This window comes from Cryptomeria japonica, chromosome 4 (genome assembly GCF_030272615.1).
Source record: "Cryptomeria japonica chromosome 4, Sugi_1.0, whole genome shotgun sequence".
Lineage (NCBI taxonomy): Eukaryota > Viridiplantae > Streptophyta > Pinopsida > Cupressales > Cupressaceae > Cryptomeria > Cryptomeria japonica.
Window position 1 is genome coordinate 751,106,329 of NC_081408.1, and position 15,791 is coordinate 751,122,119.

General features: G+C 32.2%; 1 protein-coding gene across 1 annotated transcript in view; it reads left to right on the forward strand.

Annotated features, from left to right (window-relative positions):
• The first annotated feature begins 3,302 nt into the window (after window positions 1–3,302).
• Window positions 3,303–15,791, forward strand: part of LOC131875359 (caffeic acid 3-O-methyltransferase-like) — a 30,074-nt gene continuing 17,585 nt past the window's right edge. Inside the window, exons 1-3 of the mRNA XM_059219458.1 lie at window positions 3,303–3,443; window positions 5,267–5,341; window positions 5,447–6,186. Of these exons, the coding sequence (XP_059075441.1) occupies window positions 3,303–3,443; window positions 5,267–5,341; window positions 5,447–6,186 (956 nt within the window). The remainder of the gene's footprint in view (window positions 3,444–5,266; window positions 5,342–5,446; window positions 6,187–15,791) is intronic.

A 15,791-nucleotide genomic window follows, 5' to 3' on the forward strand; every position in this document is an offset into this window, starting at 1 on the left:
CTTGCACCTCTATATACCTTTCCAGCGATCATACTGGAAGATGAGGCATTTCCCCTCCCATGCGTGGCACAACTAGTACACCATCAATATAATTGAATATCCTTATACAAGGCATGGTGTGATTTGTTTATTGCTTTCTACAACTTCAAAGCCTCATATCATGCTAATCATCCAAAAGGGTAACAATAATATCACTAGTAGGAAGGTAATATGTGTTAGTATTTGAGTCCCACCTCTTTGTGAGGGCAATAAGCATATGAATATCAAATAACAATGGAGGGAAATTAACTAATTTCGTCAAGGCATTGACCTTCAATAATGTTACATCTATAGGTGATAATGATATCATATTCTCTAATGAATAATAGTCTCTCACAAATTTTTAATTCATTCTACAATCACAACATAAAGTAAAAATCATCTCTAGTCAATAGCTACTGATACAAATGCCCTTTTAAAAAATTAATATACATGTACATTAAGCAAAAAGTCAAGGTTGAATCTCATGAGTTAGTTCAAATTGGTGTACACGGGTCATTCATATTGGGTGATTTGACATGCAATATTTATAACTTGTAGGTCACAATACATAAAAAAAATATTCCTATATTAATTGTAGAAATTTTAAACTATGCAAATTTTAAATATCAAGTCAACAGTTTAATTATGTCATCTCTATAATCATACTATATATAATGCAAGCATTCATTTTATTTTCTCAAGTTGAAATACGTCCTTGGTGCACCATTATGATCATTCTAAAAAATTTCTAGTGGTCACTATTACAAATTTGGCAGTAAAAAAGACATTTCACTCCCAATATTCACCTTTATATATATAGGTGCACCTATTTTTATCTCAATCATATTATTAACGATAACTTCTTGCTTCCTAAAACCCAAATATATTACAAGATTCGTGATACTTTTTTCAATTAAGGGATGACATGATCATATTTTTTGAGATATTTTTACCATGATACATTAAAAATCATCACTATTTCATTAACAAGATATACCTATTGGGATTACATTGATCATTATGATTCATGATTTCTACTTATTAATTACGCGTGTTTATAATAATATGCTACTTGTATATTCCATGTGGCATTCATTACTTAAAACATTCATTATACAACATGATTGATCTCCTTTGAGGCAACAATTGGACATATTTTCATCCTTATATGCTAATATATTATATGATAATCTCTTCATTCAATTATAGTTTTACTATGCTTATATGATCCTTATTTATCATTTAGATCCATTATTTCTTTATGATCTTCCTAGATTAGGGGCAACCTTATTCCTTGATGCAACTTCTCACTAATTTATGATCTTACATGTTTGTAATATGATGATACATCTTTACTTTCTTGCATATTTTTTGAACAACTCATTATTATCATATCACATATGATTAAATCTTTCTCCTCCAATTCATTTCATATTATGTACATAGCTGATTGAGAAGAGGCATATATGGTTGCTAATTCTTTTTTATTGTTGAGACCTCAAATAGTGACTTGCACTAGACAAAAAAATTATTAGTGACTTGCACTAGATAGAGAGTCATCATTAAATATATGAATGGAATGTGATTGCATTGTACAACCAAATCATACAGAGATCTATTATTTTTCTACATCATTGATGAGTGGTCACATTAAACATTACTATTTTGTGTAATTCTCTCAAATTGTCACATTTCATGAATATCAATCATATTAATATCATATTGTGTACAATGTTCATCACATTGTCTACATCATGTAGAACACTATTGCATTGCGACATTGCATGAAGTTTCCATTGCATGGTCATGCAAAAATTCATATCGCATTCCCACATCAATTTCTTCTTATCATTTATTATTTTTTAAAGAAATTAGAGATTTTATTAATACAATGAACAAAGATTAAGGAGAAAAAAACCCAAAATAGGGAATATGAGTTCCTAATCAACAAAGAACTAGGGGAAACTAGGAAATTGAAAACCAATATTTACATTGTTGTTTACTTTATTTTTTATCTTTTGAATCCACATGTGGCTTGTTTTCCAATAGTCATGTTTATATAATCCTTGATGGATTTTATTTCTCTACTCTTCTTTTTACTTTAACTTTTTGGCTAATGACAAGATATGTAAAGGCATCATCAACTATCACTCGATCACCATATTTAAAGTAGGAGCTACATTTTCATCTATACTATCAACTATTAATACATGAGGCTAGTCCTTAAAAAAATACCTTGAATTTTCATCTCTAAAGTAGTACAAGAGATAAATCATCAACTTCTAATATAACTTTTTTACATATTAATTTTGATAACGCACAGAAATAACTTGAGAGTTTTATATTGGTAGGTTGATACAATCCCTTATCAAATTATGCTCAAAATGTAAGATAATCATTACATCTGCAAATGAAGTTAATTTCAGCATTAACATTATGCTATCTTTTAAAATAATTTTTCATATAATTTTTAAAAAATAAAAAAGTTATTATTACTTTTTATTGTTCTTTGAATTATAAATAGCTATAAAATATTTCTCATTGCATTATGTAATGATGTAAATAAAGAAAGCATCCACTTTATACATATCTTTCTATATCAATTTTAAATTGAAATATTTTTTTTTCCTTTTGCAAATTATGATCATACTATTTCCAAATATCTTATAATACATGATTTTGCAGCACTATTCTTTGCTATTGCAAAAAAAGAAAAATAATTTATACTTTCTATCCTGCAATATTTATGGATGTCTTTTTATATGATTCAAAAAAAATAAAAGAACGTATTAATTTGAACCATTCACTCAAAATTTAGTTTTAACATAATATTAAAAAAATACCTTTCTACATCAATCTTAACAAAAAAAATAAAAAGTTTCCTACTATGAAATTATAATCATTTTTTATTTTCCTTTTCGCCTCTTACCCCACTTTCACTTCATCTTCATGTAAATTAAAACCCGATACCTATCTACTATATGTTGCAAGATAAAACCATGTGTTTATTAATACAAGAAATGCAAAGACAACTTCATCCACCAATAGATTACATTTTAACCAGACACTACATTTTTATCTTTAAGTCAACTCTTAAGGCACCGACTATGCAGCATGGAGGAGCCTCTAAGACTTCCAAAAAAAGAGCCCCTATGTCTGTCTTCTGCACCCTCGTACTGCATGCATTTTCCAAAAAAATTGTCTCTCGTGCTTGGTCTGGCCGTTTGCCCCACGTTTTTTTAAACCCATGTTTTAAAAAATATATATTTTTTCTAAATAAAATGAGGGCAAGGGGCTCTCGTAGCCTCAGAGGACTCCAACCCCCTCCTCTTTGGCACTGCAGTAGGTGGTTAGAGGCCCGCGAGGCTGTGGGACCTTCTGTCCTCATTTTATTTAGACTAGCACTTGAACCAAAAGGATGTGTAATGGTTACACCGATAGTAAAGTATGCTTTGAATAGTATGGTGGAGTGTAAAATTTATTTTTGATTGGCCCACTTGAAGTACATGACAATGAGTCTTTTTTCCATTTCTCATAAATTCCAATATAATATTTTTTTATATTGAACAAGTTTTTTTATATTAAGTTTGAATTAGAAAAACCATTATGATTAGGGTTAAGATTTTATTAACATTACTACAATACTAGTATCAATATTATAAAATAATTTTAAGTTAAAAATATTATTTTCAATTCTTAAAATCTCAATTCTAATCTTTAATTATTATTACAATATTAATTATTATTACATTATTACTTTATTGGTATATTAATTATCATCATCAATCTATTTTAAATATTATCATCAAAATAAAATTATGTAGTACATCTTAATACTTTTTTATGTAAATAAACTATAAGAATCAAACAAAAAATTTAAAAGGGAAGACATTGCAAACAAAGAATTTTTCAATCTATTGTTAGCATCAAAAAGAGATAACATCAATACATAGACAAACATCTTAAGACGATTTTTTTTTTTAAATATTCAAAAATATTTATCTTAAGACAAACAAAAGCTATATATATATATATTTTAAAGATTGCATTGTAAATGAAAATGTTGGGTGGCTAGGGATTATTTTAAACTAATCCGCATATATTTATCAAATATGAGAGTTTATTTATAGTTTCTTAATCTAGAGATTTTGAACAAGCGCGGTAATTAAAAAATTAAGGCCAAACCGCTATAGGATTTAGTAAACCATGAGTCATTATTGGGTGATTATGTTTGGTAAAGAATGTCATATTTGATGATGATTAATGCTATAGGGTTTGTTTTATACATATAGTCTTAGGCACTCAATTTAAAACATTAGACTTAATTCATAAGAAACAATCATAATTTTGGAATAATAAGCTTAGGAAGACATACAAATTTCTTTGAATTGAAAGGTGAGACCACAAACATTGTTCTATTTAGTAGACCCGTATTATCTTTGAATTGAAAGGTGAGACCACAAACATTGTTCTATTTAGTAGACCCATGTTATCTTTGAATTGAAAGGTGAGACCACAAACATTGTTCTATTTAGTAGACCCATGTTATCTTTGAATTGAAAGGTGAGACCACAAACATTGTTCTATTTAGTAGACCCATATTATCTTAATTAAAACTGTTACAAATTAAAATGAACTATTAAAGTATTAATATTGAAATTATATCATCATCATCATAATTTATATATAAAATTTAAAGATAAATAATAAAACAAGAAAATTAAAGAATTCTTATTTAATTTTATTTTATATGTAAAATATATTTCTAAAAATTTATTAATACATTTTATAAATTTATATAATAATTACTGTTTTCAATTAATTATAATCAATATAAATTAAATTAAAATATAATAAACTATTTTAAACAACTTTCTTAGCAACTTAAATTTTACTTCCAAATTTCATAACGGTTATTATGTAAAAAATTTAAATATTAATTAAAATTAATGTACACCATTATCTCATATTTTAAATATGAAATTTAATTATTAATTAAAATTAGTGTACACAATATATAGCACCGAATAATTCACTTGACGAAGGAACAGCAGCACATTGGATTTAACGGCTGGAGCAGACGCCACGATAGCAATATGCGATTGAAATATGGTTTTGTTTTTGAAATGGATATCCGATTAAGAATTAGACATCAGATAAGGTAGACAAAAAGAAAAAGCTCGATTGGACATTTATTTCATTATCTATTATGCATTCGATTGCTTTTTGGTTTCTCTCTGTGCAGCGAACGGTAGGTATTCATATTTTTTGTGGGAGCACTATAAACAAGGCGCACCTTCTTGTGAGCAATCGAAACATGGTACCACCTCCTTTATACTTTATGGGCGATAAACTTGCTAATGGAAACTGCAGTAAAAAGTTGGGAGTTATCATAACTGTAGTTAAAAGCTTGGAGTCTCTATAGATAGTTGCTCTCATCCCCATTTACTCCACCAATATCAGATACACGCCCTCCCTCACAGTGCTTGCCATGGCTGATCCACTTCCTCCAATTTCAATTCCTCAGTCTGCCCATGTTTGTGAGCAAGAAGCCCAGCCCGAGACTTTGTTATCTCAGTTAAAACTCTATGACTTGGTACTCAGCCCAGCTAAGCCTATGGCTCTCAGAGCTGCTGTTTTGCTCAATATTCCGGACATAATTGCCCAGGCTTCAGGCTTTATTACCATAGACGAAATAGCTGCCCATATTTCAGCCTCCAGTGATAGGCCCCCTTGCATAGAATATCTCTTTCGCCTTCTGAGATTTCTAGCCTCCCATCAAATCTTTACTGAGATCCCACACCAGGAGGACTTCAGGCAAACTAGATATGGTCTGATAGGCCTTTCTAAATTGTTTGTTAAGGAAACAAGTAATGGAGTTGTGCCCATGCAAAATTGGATTCCATTGTTGTTGGGAGCCACCAGCCATATTTCCTTCGAGGGAAGGTTGCATCTACATGAGTCTGTGTTAGAAGGTGGCTGCGCTTTTGATAAGGCTTTTGGTATGAGTTTTTGGGATTACGCTCCAAATAATCCTGAAGTGAACAAGATATTTAATGAGTCCATGTCTTGTGATACTCGTGCTTTGATGTCTTATGTTGTGAAGATTTATGAGGAGGGATTTAAGAAGATAACTTCTTTGGTTGATGTTGGGGGAGGTGTGGGCTCTGCCGGGCTGGCTTAAAGAGCACACACTAAGGTTTGACTTCCTAGGTGGCTCGTGGGCCCGATTGTTACTTTGTTCCGTCAGGCTTTTTGTTCCGTTTCGCTTCCGTCCACTGTTTTATTTTCTGTTACAGTACTCTTTTAACTCAACCCAGTCACGTTCACTGCAGTGGTTAATTTTGAATTTGCAATCCCGCCCAATCTATTAAAAAGAGAACGCACTTAATCATTCAATGGATTGCATGAAGACAGTGTGAGAGTATTTCCTTCCTTTTGATCGTCTCTCTTCCTGGCTCGGTGGGCGCCTGCTACAGAGAAACATAGCTGCTCTGGCTTTACTTGGTCGTAATGTTTCTTCTCATTCTGCTCTTTTTCTCCTTCACCGTCTTTGTCTTCGTCGTCACCAACAAGGGAGCTGCACAGGTGGTTTCCGATAGAGGGTACAAAGAATACAAGCTTGGGGACTACTCAAACTGGCTGCAGAAGATAACAGAGAAGAGCAGCAAGTGGAACAAAATTAAGAGCTGCCTTCAGGACGCCAAAGTATGCAAAAGCCTTGCCAATGATTCAGTCAACCAAGTTGCAGAGCAGTTCTGCAAAAAGAATTTATCCCCAATTCAGGTAATAGGCCTAAAATCTCATTTTTATCATAGATATTGTAACTATGGAGAATTTGATTTATGCTTCTATCATAGATTATGATTAGTTGGGGTGTGATACGTTTCTGTGCTAATAACATGCCAAATATGAACTGAATATTGCAATCTGGTTGCTGCAAGCCTCCAACTTCGTGTGGCTTTGTGTATGTGAACGCCACTTGTTGGACTACCACAGCATGCAACTTAACGGATGTGGATTGTAGCAGGTGGTGTAATGATGAGGATAAATTATGCTATAGTTGTAACTCATGCAAGGCAAGTGTGCTGGCAAACTTGAAGCATGACTGGCGTATGATTGCTATTATCAATACTGTGATGCTCTTTGCTCTGGTTGTATTTTATTCTGTGGGGCGTTGTGAGTTCAGGAACAATAGGCGTGATGAGAGAAATGGGTATGGATATAAGGGGGATATCCTTGAGCTTTAGCTTCAGCCAAGGAGCACATCGTTGTGCCATAAATTGTTTTTATTTTAGTTTTTCGTTCTTCACTTCCTCTGTTGTTTCTGCAGAGAGAGGGATTGACATACATTGTATTGGGAGACATGCTCCATATTCATGTTCAGTGTGGAGTTTTCCAGTGGCACATATGGCTTTGTGTTAAAAGTATTTAGTTTCGGAGGCTTATTCTGTTCTACCTAAACTTTGCTTATGTTTCCTCTTTCCTATAAGAAATATTTTATTTAAAAAAAACTATTTGGATTATTCTTTAAAAAAGAGTTGGGTATAATAATTCTGAAACAACCACAGTTATTTGAGCTAGCACATTTTCAAGAATTCACCAACAATTAGAATAACAATCACAATTATTTGAGTTAACAAGAAAATGAGAGTAAAATATAAATTAAGTATTCTAAATTTATCTCAAGAACAATATTACAATACACTTAGAGAGTCTCCATGTAAATTATTTGAAGCATGGACAACATCTCAGCTTCATGTAAACAAGTAAATGAGAACCATATAGCCACACATCAAAATCCATGCTTCTTATACTCATGCAACTTGCAAGAGACATGTAATCCAACCAACCCCAACAATTGCTCATGTGCTTGCTCTTTACAAGAAAATAATTTACAAAACTACTAAATGGTATTATGTAAATCATGTGTCTCTAAACCATGAACCCCCAAAATCAAATATTTTATCTTGAGTGACCACCACGTAAATTATTTAACTAATATTCATTACAACAGACAAGTGTCCCTAAGAATGCTTATCCCACATGATATCCATATCTCTCAATGCATCATAATTAGATATTTATTTTACATTATTAACATTATTATGTATGATGTAAAACATAGCATTCCCAACATTTTCTTAGTTGAAGCATAAATTGTATACTCTCTCAAAAGTAAACTCAATCACCAAAGGGACAATCCTTGTAGCAAACATTCACCATCTAATCATCCATATCCTCCACCAAGATATATGCAACAATAACCAAGGTGACTACTATCCTAATCAAGAGCCCTCTCATCCTTCATCATAGCTATGCATGAAAGATATGATCCTATTTAAAGGCGATGATAGATAAATCATCACAAAATCTTTCCTCCACTTGATATCCAAACATAAATACCAAATCTAATTTGGTAGTGAATAGGCTTGAGTAGCTAGCAAGAACTCACCAACAACTAGAATAACAACCACAATTATTTGAGCTAACACATCTAACTAACCACACCTCAAAAATAATGTATACTCATTATCATAAGCAATTGACTTGTCAACAATATATCCAACCAAATCACAATAACAAGTCCATACATATACACTATAGTGCACATACAAGTCCTCCCATATATAACAAATACACATACATGTGACAAAAAAATTAAAGACCTTCAATACTATAGTATAATGATAACATCCAACAAATGATATATGTACATCTTGGAACTCCCAATACATGGGTAAGTTCAAATGTAAAACCAAATAAAGAATCTAAAATTCCACCAATAACACTCACATAGAAGATGTGGCTAAATCATCTATCACAAGTTGTCAAAGAATATACATAAAATCATGATAAAATAATAACACTATTGATCCCAAATGAAACATAACACCTTTCAATACTTTGGTATACAATATTTCAACCTATAGAGCAATAAAGTTCCAGGGAGGAAGGAAGCAATTACCCACTAAAAACACAAATTGTAACCACTTTTTGCTTCAGACCTCTAAGCTAATTAATTCCAAAAACCCATATATTTGGATGGGCTCAAGTGGTTCAAGCATCAACACTCTTGCATATAAGACATGGTTGGAAATTGGTAGGACAAATGATATAGTGTTAGAATTAACAAAAGAATGCAACAACCAACTTCATGAATATGGCATATGATAGAGTTAAGAAGAGTGATAGCCCTTGAATCCATTGGATAAGATACCCTTGGTCGTACAGAGTTTGACAAAATAAATACTCCTATATTGAGATGAATTCAAATAATGAGATTCCTTTACTCCTAGATTGTACTATCTCTTAATTGGGGTTGTTGATCAAATAGTTACCCATGGTGAATTTGATCAAAAGAGAAAATCACAAACAAGAAGGTCCTTACTAAATCATTTTAAAATTTATTTTTTTACCTAATGACTAAGAAAGTGTCTAAAATATTGATTATTCATAATTTTTTAACCTCTACCTAACTCTCCAAAAGATAGAGCAAATGTCGTAGCACCAAGGGTAAAGTAACTGAGTTCAAAGAAAGAAAGACATTGCATGGAATAATATCAAGAATGACACTCCTAAATAGGAAGCTGTTAGAAAGGGAAAAGATCCATTATAGAAACCATTAAATAGAGGATGATTATCATTAAAATAAAATGGATGCATCACTTGCATATTTGAAGGACAATTCAAAGGGGAATAATCATGTTGTCAAGTAGAAACATAATCCTTTTCAATTATTTAGAGTTGTGGACAATAAATAACTGCATGCTAAACTCTAACTTACTTCAAGTCACATAATGCCTCTCACAACTATGAACCATTTAGGGTTGAAGGTAATAAGTTCTATGATAAATGCATCACCATTAATACTCACAAACTTAAAACATTGTTTAAATTGTTAATAATGTGGAAGTTCAACTAGCCACACATCCCAAGAAATATTTCTTAATGAATATAATTATTTTTTATTAACTAAGTAATTTGAGCATTCTTTTATCTAGAAAACGGATTGCTTCAATCGATGGAAATAGACAAATGGACCTATACTATAGGATTATGTTGCAAGATGAAATTATTAAAGTGTACAAGGAGAAGAGGGTGATATGTATTATTTAATATTAGTATAAGGTATCATATAAATTGCACTACATAAACACATAACCTAATCACTCTATTGGTTTTAGTTTATGAAAAGACCCATGATCTCATAGAAAATCTTTATTTCTAACTAGATGTTTTTTATATATTTTTTTAAGAAAACATAACTTTGGATGTATAAGGTAAATAAAGTCAAAAAGGTTGGTAGCTTTCATAGAAAGTTAAAATGTGAGTACATTATAATGGGCTCACATTTAAAAAAAAAAACTTTTTTCTTTTATGAATGACAAAATGCAAGCACGATATTAAACACTTGTGTTAATGGTAAAGTTGACCAATTTTTTGTCCCTCTTTAGGGTGTATATACCCAACAAAAATAAAGGGAAAATTATTAAACCAATTAGACATTCAAAATAGATTTTGAACCTTGTTCTAATTGGGAAGAAGAATGAAGAAATAAGGTTGTGTGTCAATATTATGAATTTGAATGTTAAATTACTTAAAGAAAAATATCATTTTCCTAGCATGTACCACTTATTAAGGTGACTATATCTAAGTTGATCTCTATGATGGTTAGTTGCATATAGTATAATCAGGTTGTTCCCAAAGAATCTAAACAACATAGGACAACTTTTGAACTCCTCAAGATTCATATGTCTATGTGATCTAATGATGCTTGGAATGAAGAAAGGTTGTCTTACATTAGTAAACATTATTCATTTTGGAATAACATATCACTTTAAATTAGAGAGTATCACTTGAACCAATGCACTTGGTAATAGTCTAGGTGCTAGCTTATAGATTTTTTTTTATCATTTCTTTTCAAAGCCTTTACATTCCTTTAAGAAAATATAGACATAAAATGTAGTGTAGTCAATATTCGTATCCTTCACTTTACTCATGTTAAAGAATTCATGGATAAACTCTATGACATGTTGCGCCTTGAGAAAATTTCTCTTCATTATTTAGGGAAGACATATTTTCTCAAATTCCTTGAGCTAGTGATATTAATATTGTATTCATTTTGAATCTCTCCTCTCCCTTCTATCTCCTTTCTCTCTCCTTTCTAATTTTACTTAGATTCTCATAAGGATATTATTATATTCTCTATCATCTCAAAATCTTATATTTTTATCATTGTATATATTACTTTTAAATTCCATAAACCCATTGTTGAAACTCTTAGATTCTTCACTTCCCACATTTTATCTCCACAATCATAGGAAAATTAATGTATGTTAGTAGGTTTGAGTTGTTAAATTTCCATTTTGTAAGAGTTGTCATAATTCCCTAATTCTATATGCACTTAGAATTAGAAACAACTAACATTATCCAACCCTATTTAATATTTCTATTAGGGAACTTATGGAGGTTGAAAGTCAAATTATAGGATTAAAAAGATACAAAATATTTATTCCATTATTTTTAATCAATATATAGGTTAGTGAACCATATGCTAAAGAGTAAAGAAATATTATATGTAAGAACCTCTAACTCTATGGTAGTTCAAAATAACTTGTTCATTATATTACTTAGGAATAAAGTACTTATGTAAATATAGTGAAAGGAATAAAGTAGTTATATAAATAATAAAGAAAGATGATTTACAAATCATGTATGTAGACGTATAAAAATGACCATATTCTTAAATGAATATTTTATGTTCATTTCTCTATTTAATTAAATCCAATTTAATTAAATTATCCACATTCCTCTATTTTATTAAGTAAATTACTCAATTTATTTAAATAAAATTCACTATACCTATTTAATGAATAAATCATTTTATTCAATTAAATCCCCCCTATCCACTTTTAATTAAATTTAAATTTAATTAAATAGTTATCCTAAATTAAATAAATCTAATTTATTTAATTTCCCCAAATTGCAACCAAATTGAATTAAATTACTTTATTTCAATTAAATCCTATTATCCCTCCATCCACTTGCAAAATCCTAAACCCCTTTCTAATCCCTTCTAGAATCTTCTAATCGCTTCTAATTAGCCTAACCCATCATTCTAAACTTTGTCACATCCCTAAGCAAAGGGGAGGTCACTTCTCAAAACCTCAAAGTCTTTGATAACCATTAAAGGCTTCAAACCTTCAACCACTTAATTCTTCAAAGTCTTTGATAACCATTAAAGGCTTCAAACCTTCAACCACTTAATTCCCCAAAGTCTTCAATAACCATTAATGGTTAACTCAAACCCTCTTACATGGTTAAAGAATTTGTTTTAACTCAACCTTCACCCAACCCAAGGGTCTCATCAAGCCTTTAATGCTTTGACCATGATTATCTCTTAATCATTTGCACAAAGGTTTATCCTTGGATTAACTCTTAATCCATTGGGTAAGCCTAACTTAAGCTTAACCCTTATCTCTAGATAACCATAAGGTCTTCTCAGGCATTTAATACTTCCAACCCCTTCTCTCAACCCAACCCTATGTTGACACTTGTCACCATTTCATTGGTGCCAATTACAAACATGGATCCCCAACTTTCAAACTCAACCCTTGATTAAATCATTCAATCCTGACCATCCATTGCCCTATTTTTGCTATAAATAGAGATCTCATTCCTCCATTTTGATCATCCTCCAAATTTGTAGTATCACACTTATGCTCAAATACATTCAAGCTCTCATATATCATTTTTTATGCTCATCATTTAGTCTCTCTTTAGAGTAGAAATTAGTCTAAATATGCATGTTTAGAATACTTTCTTTATCATTTAGCTCAATCATAGACTAAATATATCATGTTAGGATAGTATTCATACTAACCTTGTCATCTTATAATCTAGTTTATTGCATTTCTAGAATCATGCATAGCTTAGGATGCATTTCATTCTAGAATCTATCAAAACATCCCTCATTCTTGCATTTGCCATCCCTAAACCATTTTGCTCAGTGATCTGAGAGCAAAAATATTGGTTTGAGAGACATTGTGAGATAGAGAACCATGGGACCCACCTTGAGAAGCTGAGTAATACTTTGTTACTCCATAGCTTGCACCAAGAAGTCCTGTGTGTGTGTGTGGACAAGCCTTTAGCAATATTTTCACATATTGAGTTTTATCGACCCATTTTTCCCACATACATTTTTGGCACCCACCGTGGGGCTTGACCCCATATATCAAATCGGTTTTTAAATTTAACCACTTTTGCAGGCACGCGAGAAAAATGAATTAGCGCGTTAAGTTCACTGTTTAGCGCATCCGGTTAACAGCTTAGCGCATCCAGTCCACTGTTTAGCGCGTGGAGTCCATAATCCAGTGCATGAAGTCCATCTTTTAGCGCATCAAATCACTAATTTTCCTGTAGGTCTCAGCGCGGGAGAAAAATAGAGCAGTGCTTTTGATGCACAGAGTAGCGCATCCAGTACACAGTGTAGTGCATTGGGACATTATTTTAGTGCATCTAGGTTATATTGTAGCGCGTACAGTCCTTTCTGTAGCGCATCACAGACAGCAGGCAAAAATTAAAATTGTAATCGAAATAAAATTTAGACTTGTAGAAGTCCACCAAAATCCAGATTTCTCTAACTATTTGATTGGAATTTTGCAGGACTCTGACAATTTCTTGCAGGTAGAGCTGGATTTTATTTGTAGAATTACAAATATTTTTAGATTCTGGCTAACTTAGTTAAGTTAGTTAAAATTTAGAGTCATTTTAATTCTTGTTGGATAAAATTGAACTCACCTTACTTTGGGCTGTAAAACGAACCACAACAACAATCTTTCTTACTTTTCTAGGAGAAAATTTCTTAGTTTGGGTTCTAAAAAGAACGAAACAATCTTTATTTTTGCAAGAAAGGGGTAAAAAGAATATCACCATCCTTTGGTGCTTAAAAGGATCAATTTTACATTTTGCAAGAAAAAGGAACCTCACTTTAATAAATTTTGTTTAAAATCAAAGAGGGAAGTCCTTCCCCTTTTATCGATTTCTTTTGTTGACCACCAAGATCAAAATTTTGCTTTGTTGACCAATTCTTTTTCATAGATCAAAAAATCATTGCCTTCAAAGGATAAAATAAACACCATGTTTTTGTGGAGCAACATCTCCACATAGATTTTAGCAAATCATTGAATTGAAAGGCTAAAAAGAACCAACTTGATTGCTTTGTCTTGAAAGTGGAAGGAATATGCTCTCCCTTTAACTGGGTGATAAAAAATCTAGACCACTCTTACAGCTTTCTGTACTTCAAACATTTACATCCTTTCACAGGCCTGCCTTCCCGAGGAGTTGGAATCAACTCTTAAAGTCGTTTATGGCCGGTGTGAAGGGAACGACCTAAGTGGGGAACGACTTTGACGCCAAGAATTCCAACCCACTATAATCAAACATGGAAAGTGATGAAAGTCCTTTTCAATGGTTGCGCACAGCGATTAGCCTTCCCCCAGTATCCTTGAGATACGTAAAGCCTTTGTTCTAAAGGTTGGGAAGCCTCCTGAGGGAGTTTATCATTGACGGCCGAACGGGAAGCCTAATTACGAACCATAGAAATAGAAGCTTTGAACCGAGTCAGTAACCAGACATTTCTAACATCATAGTGCAAGGGTGGGGAAGAATCCGCCCTCAAGATTACTCACCATATATCTCCCAAGATAACTACTCAACTGTGAAGCGATTCACTTTGAGTTAATTTTTGGCAAAAAGCAAAAAAAAAGGCGCCCTCTAGGGGGTGACATGGCTGTTTGAGCTAATGGAGTATCGAGACTAGTGGGCTATGATGTTATTTATGACCCTTGACTAAAGAGTCTTTCTGAAGTGTATTATTCGTATCCAAACCTGTTAAAACATTGGGGATTTGAACACATCCTCGCAGAACATACACTTTTTGTTAGATTAGGCAAAATGGTTGTACTTTTTGTGTCGTGCTTGCATTTATTACTTCAAAAAATCATCCATCAAACTTGAAAAATTCACAAAAAAATCAACCAAAGGAAAAATCAGGATAGTTTAGCGCATAAGAGCAACTTCTTAGCACGTGGGGTATTTCTATTAGCGCATCCAAACATCCAGTTAGCACGTCAGTTCCAAATAGCAGTGTTTTATCCCAAGTCAAACCAGTGTTGAAACATTTAGCGCATCAGAAAAACAATCTAGCACGCGGAAGCAATAGCTTAGCGCGTGGAAGCTAAAAATTAGTGCATAAAGTCCAACAATTAGCGCGTGACAGGCCTAGGATAGTGCATAGCTTTTTCAAACAGCTAGAAAACAATTTTAACAATCAAAACTTTAGCACGTGTCTGGGGGCAGCCTAGCACATGTGGTTATTATTTTAGCGCATAGAGGCATTTCAGTAGTGCATGTAGTCTCTGTTCTAGCACGTGATCAAAAACAGAAAAACAACGGGCAAAACTGAGAATAATTTTGAAATTTTCAAAAACATTTTTAGAAGCCTTTTTCCATTAACATCATTTTTCATCAAAACAGAGTGACAAAAACAAACCGTTAAAACTATTTCTTGAGCTTAATTTGTGTCAAAACAAACATTGTCAAAATCCTAAATGAATCACGCGATAAAAGATGTCTCTCTTATCATAATCCGAAAACCTCATCATCAGTATCAACAGAATCCTTTACCATCTTACAGATTTTTACTTCAAACACACTTGTTTAAAATTTTCAAATTGTCAAATCAAGTTTCCATATCGGGAGGCTTT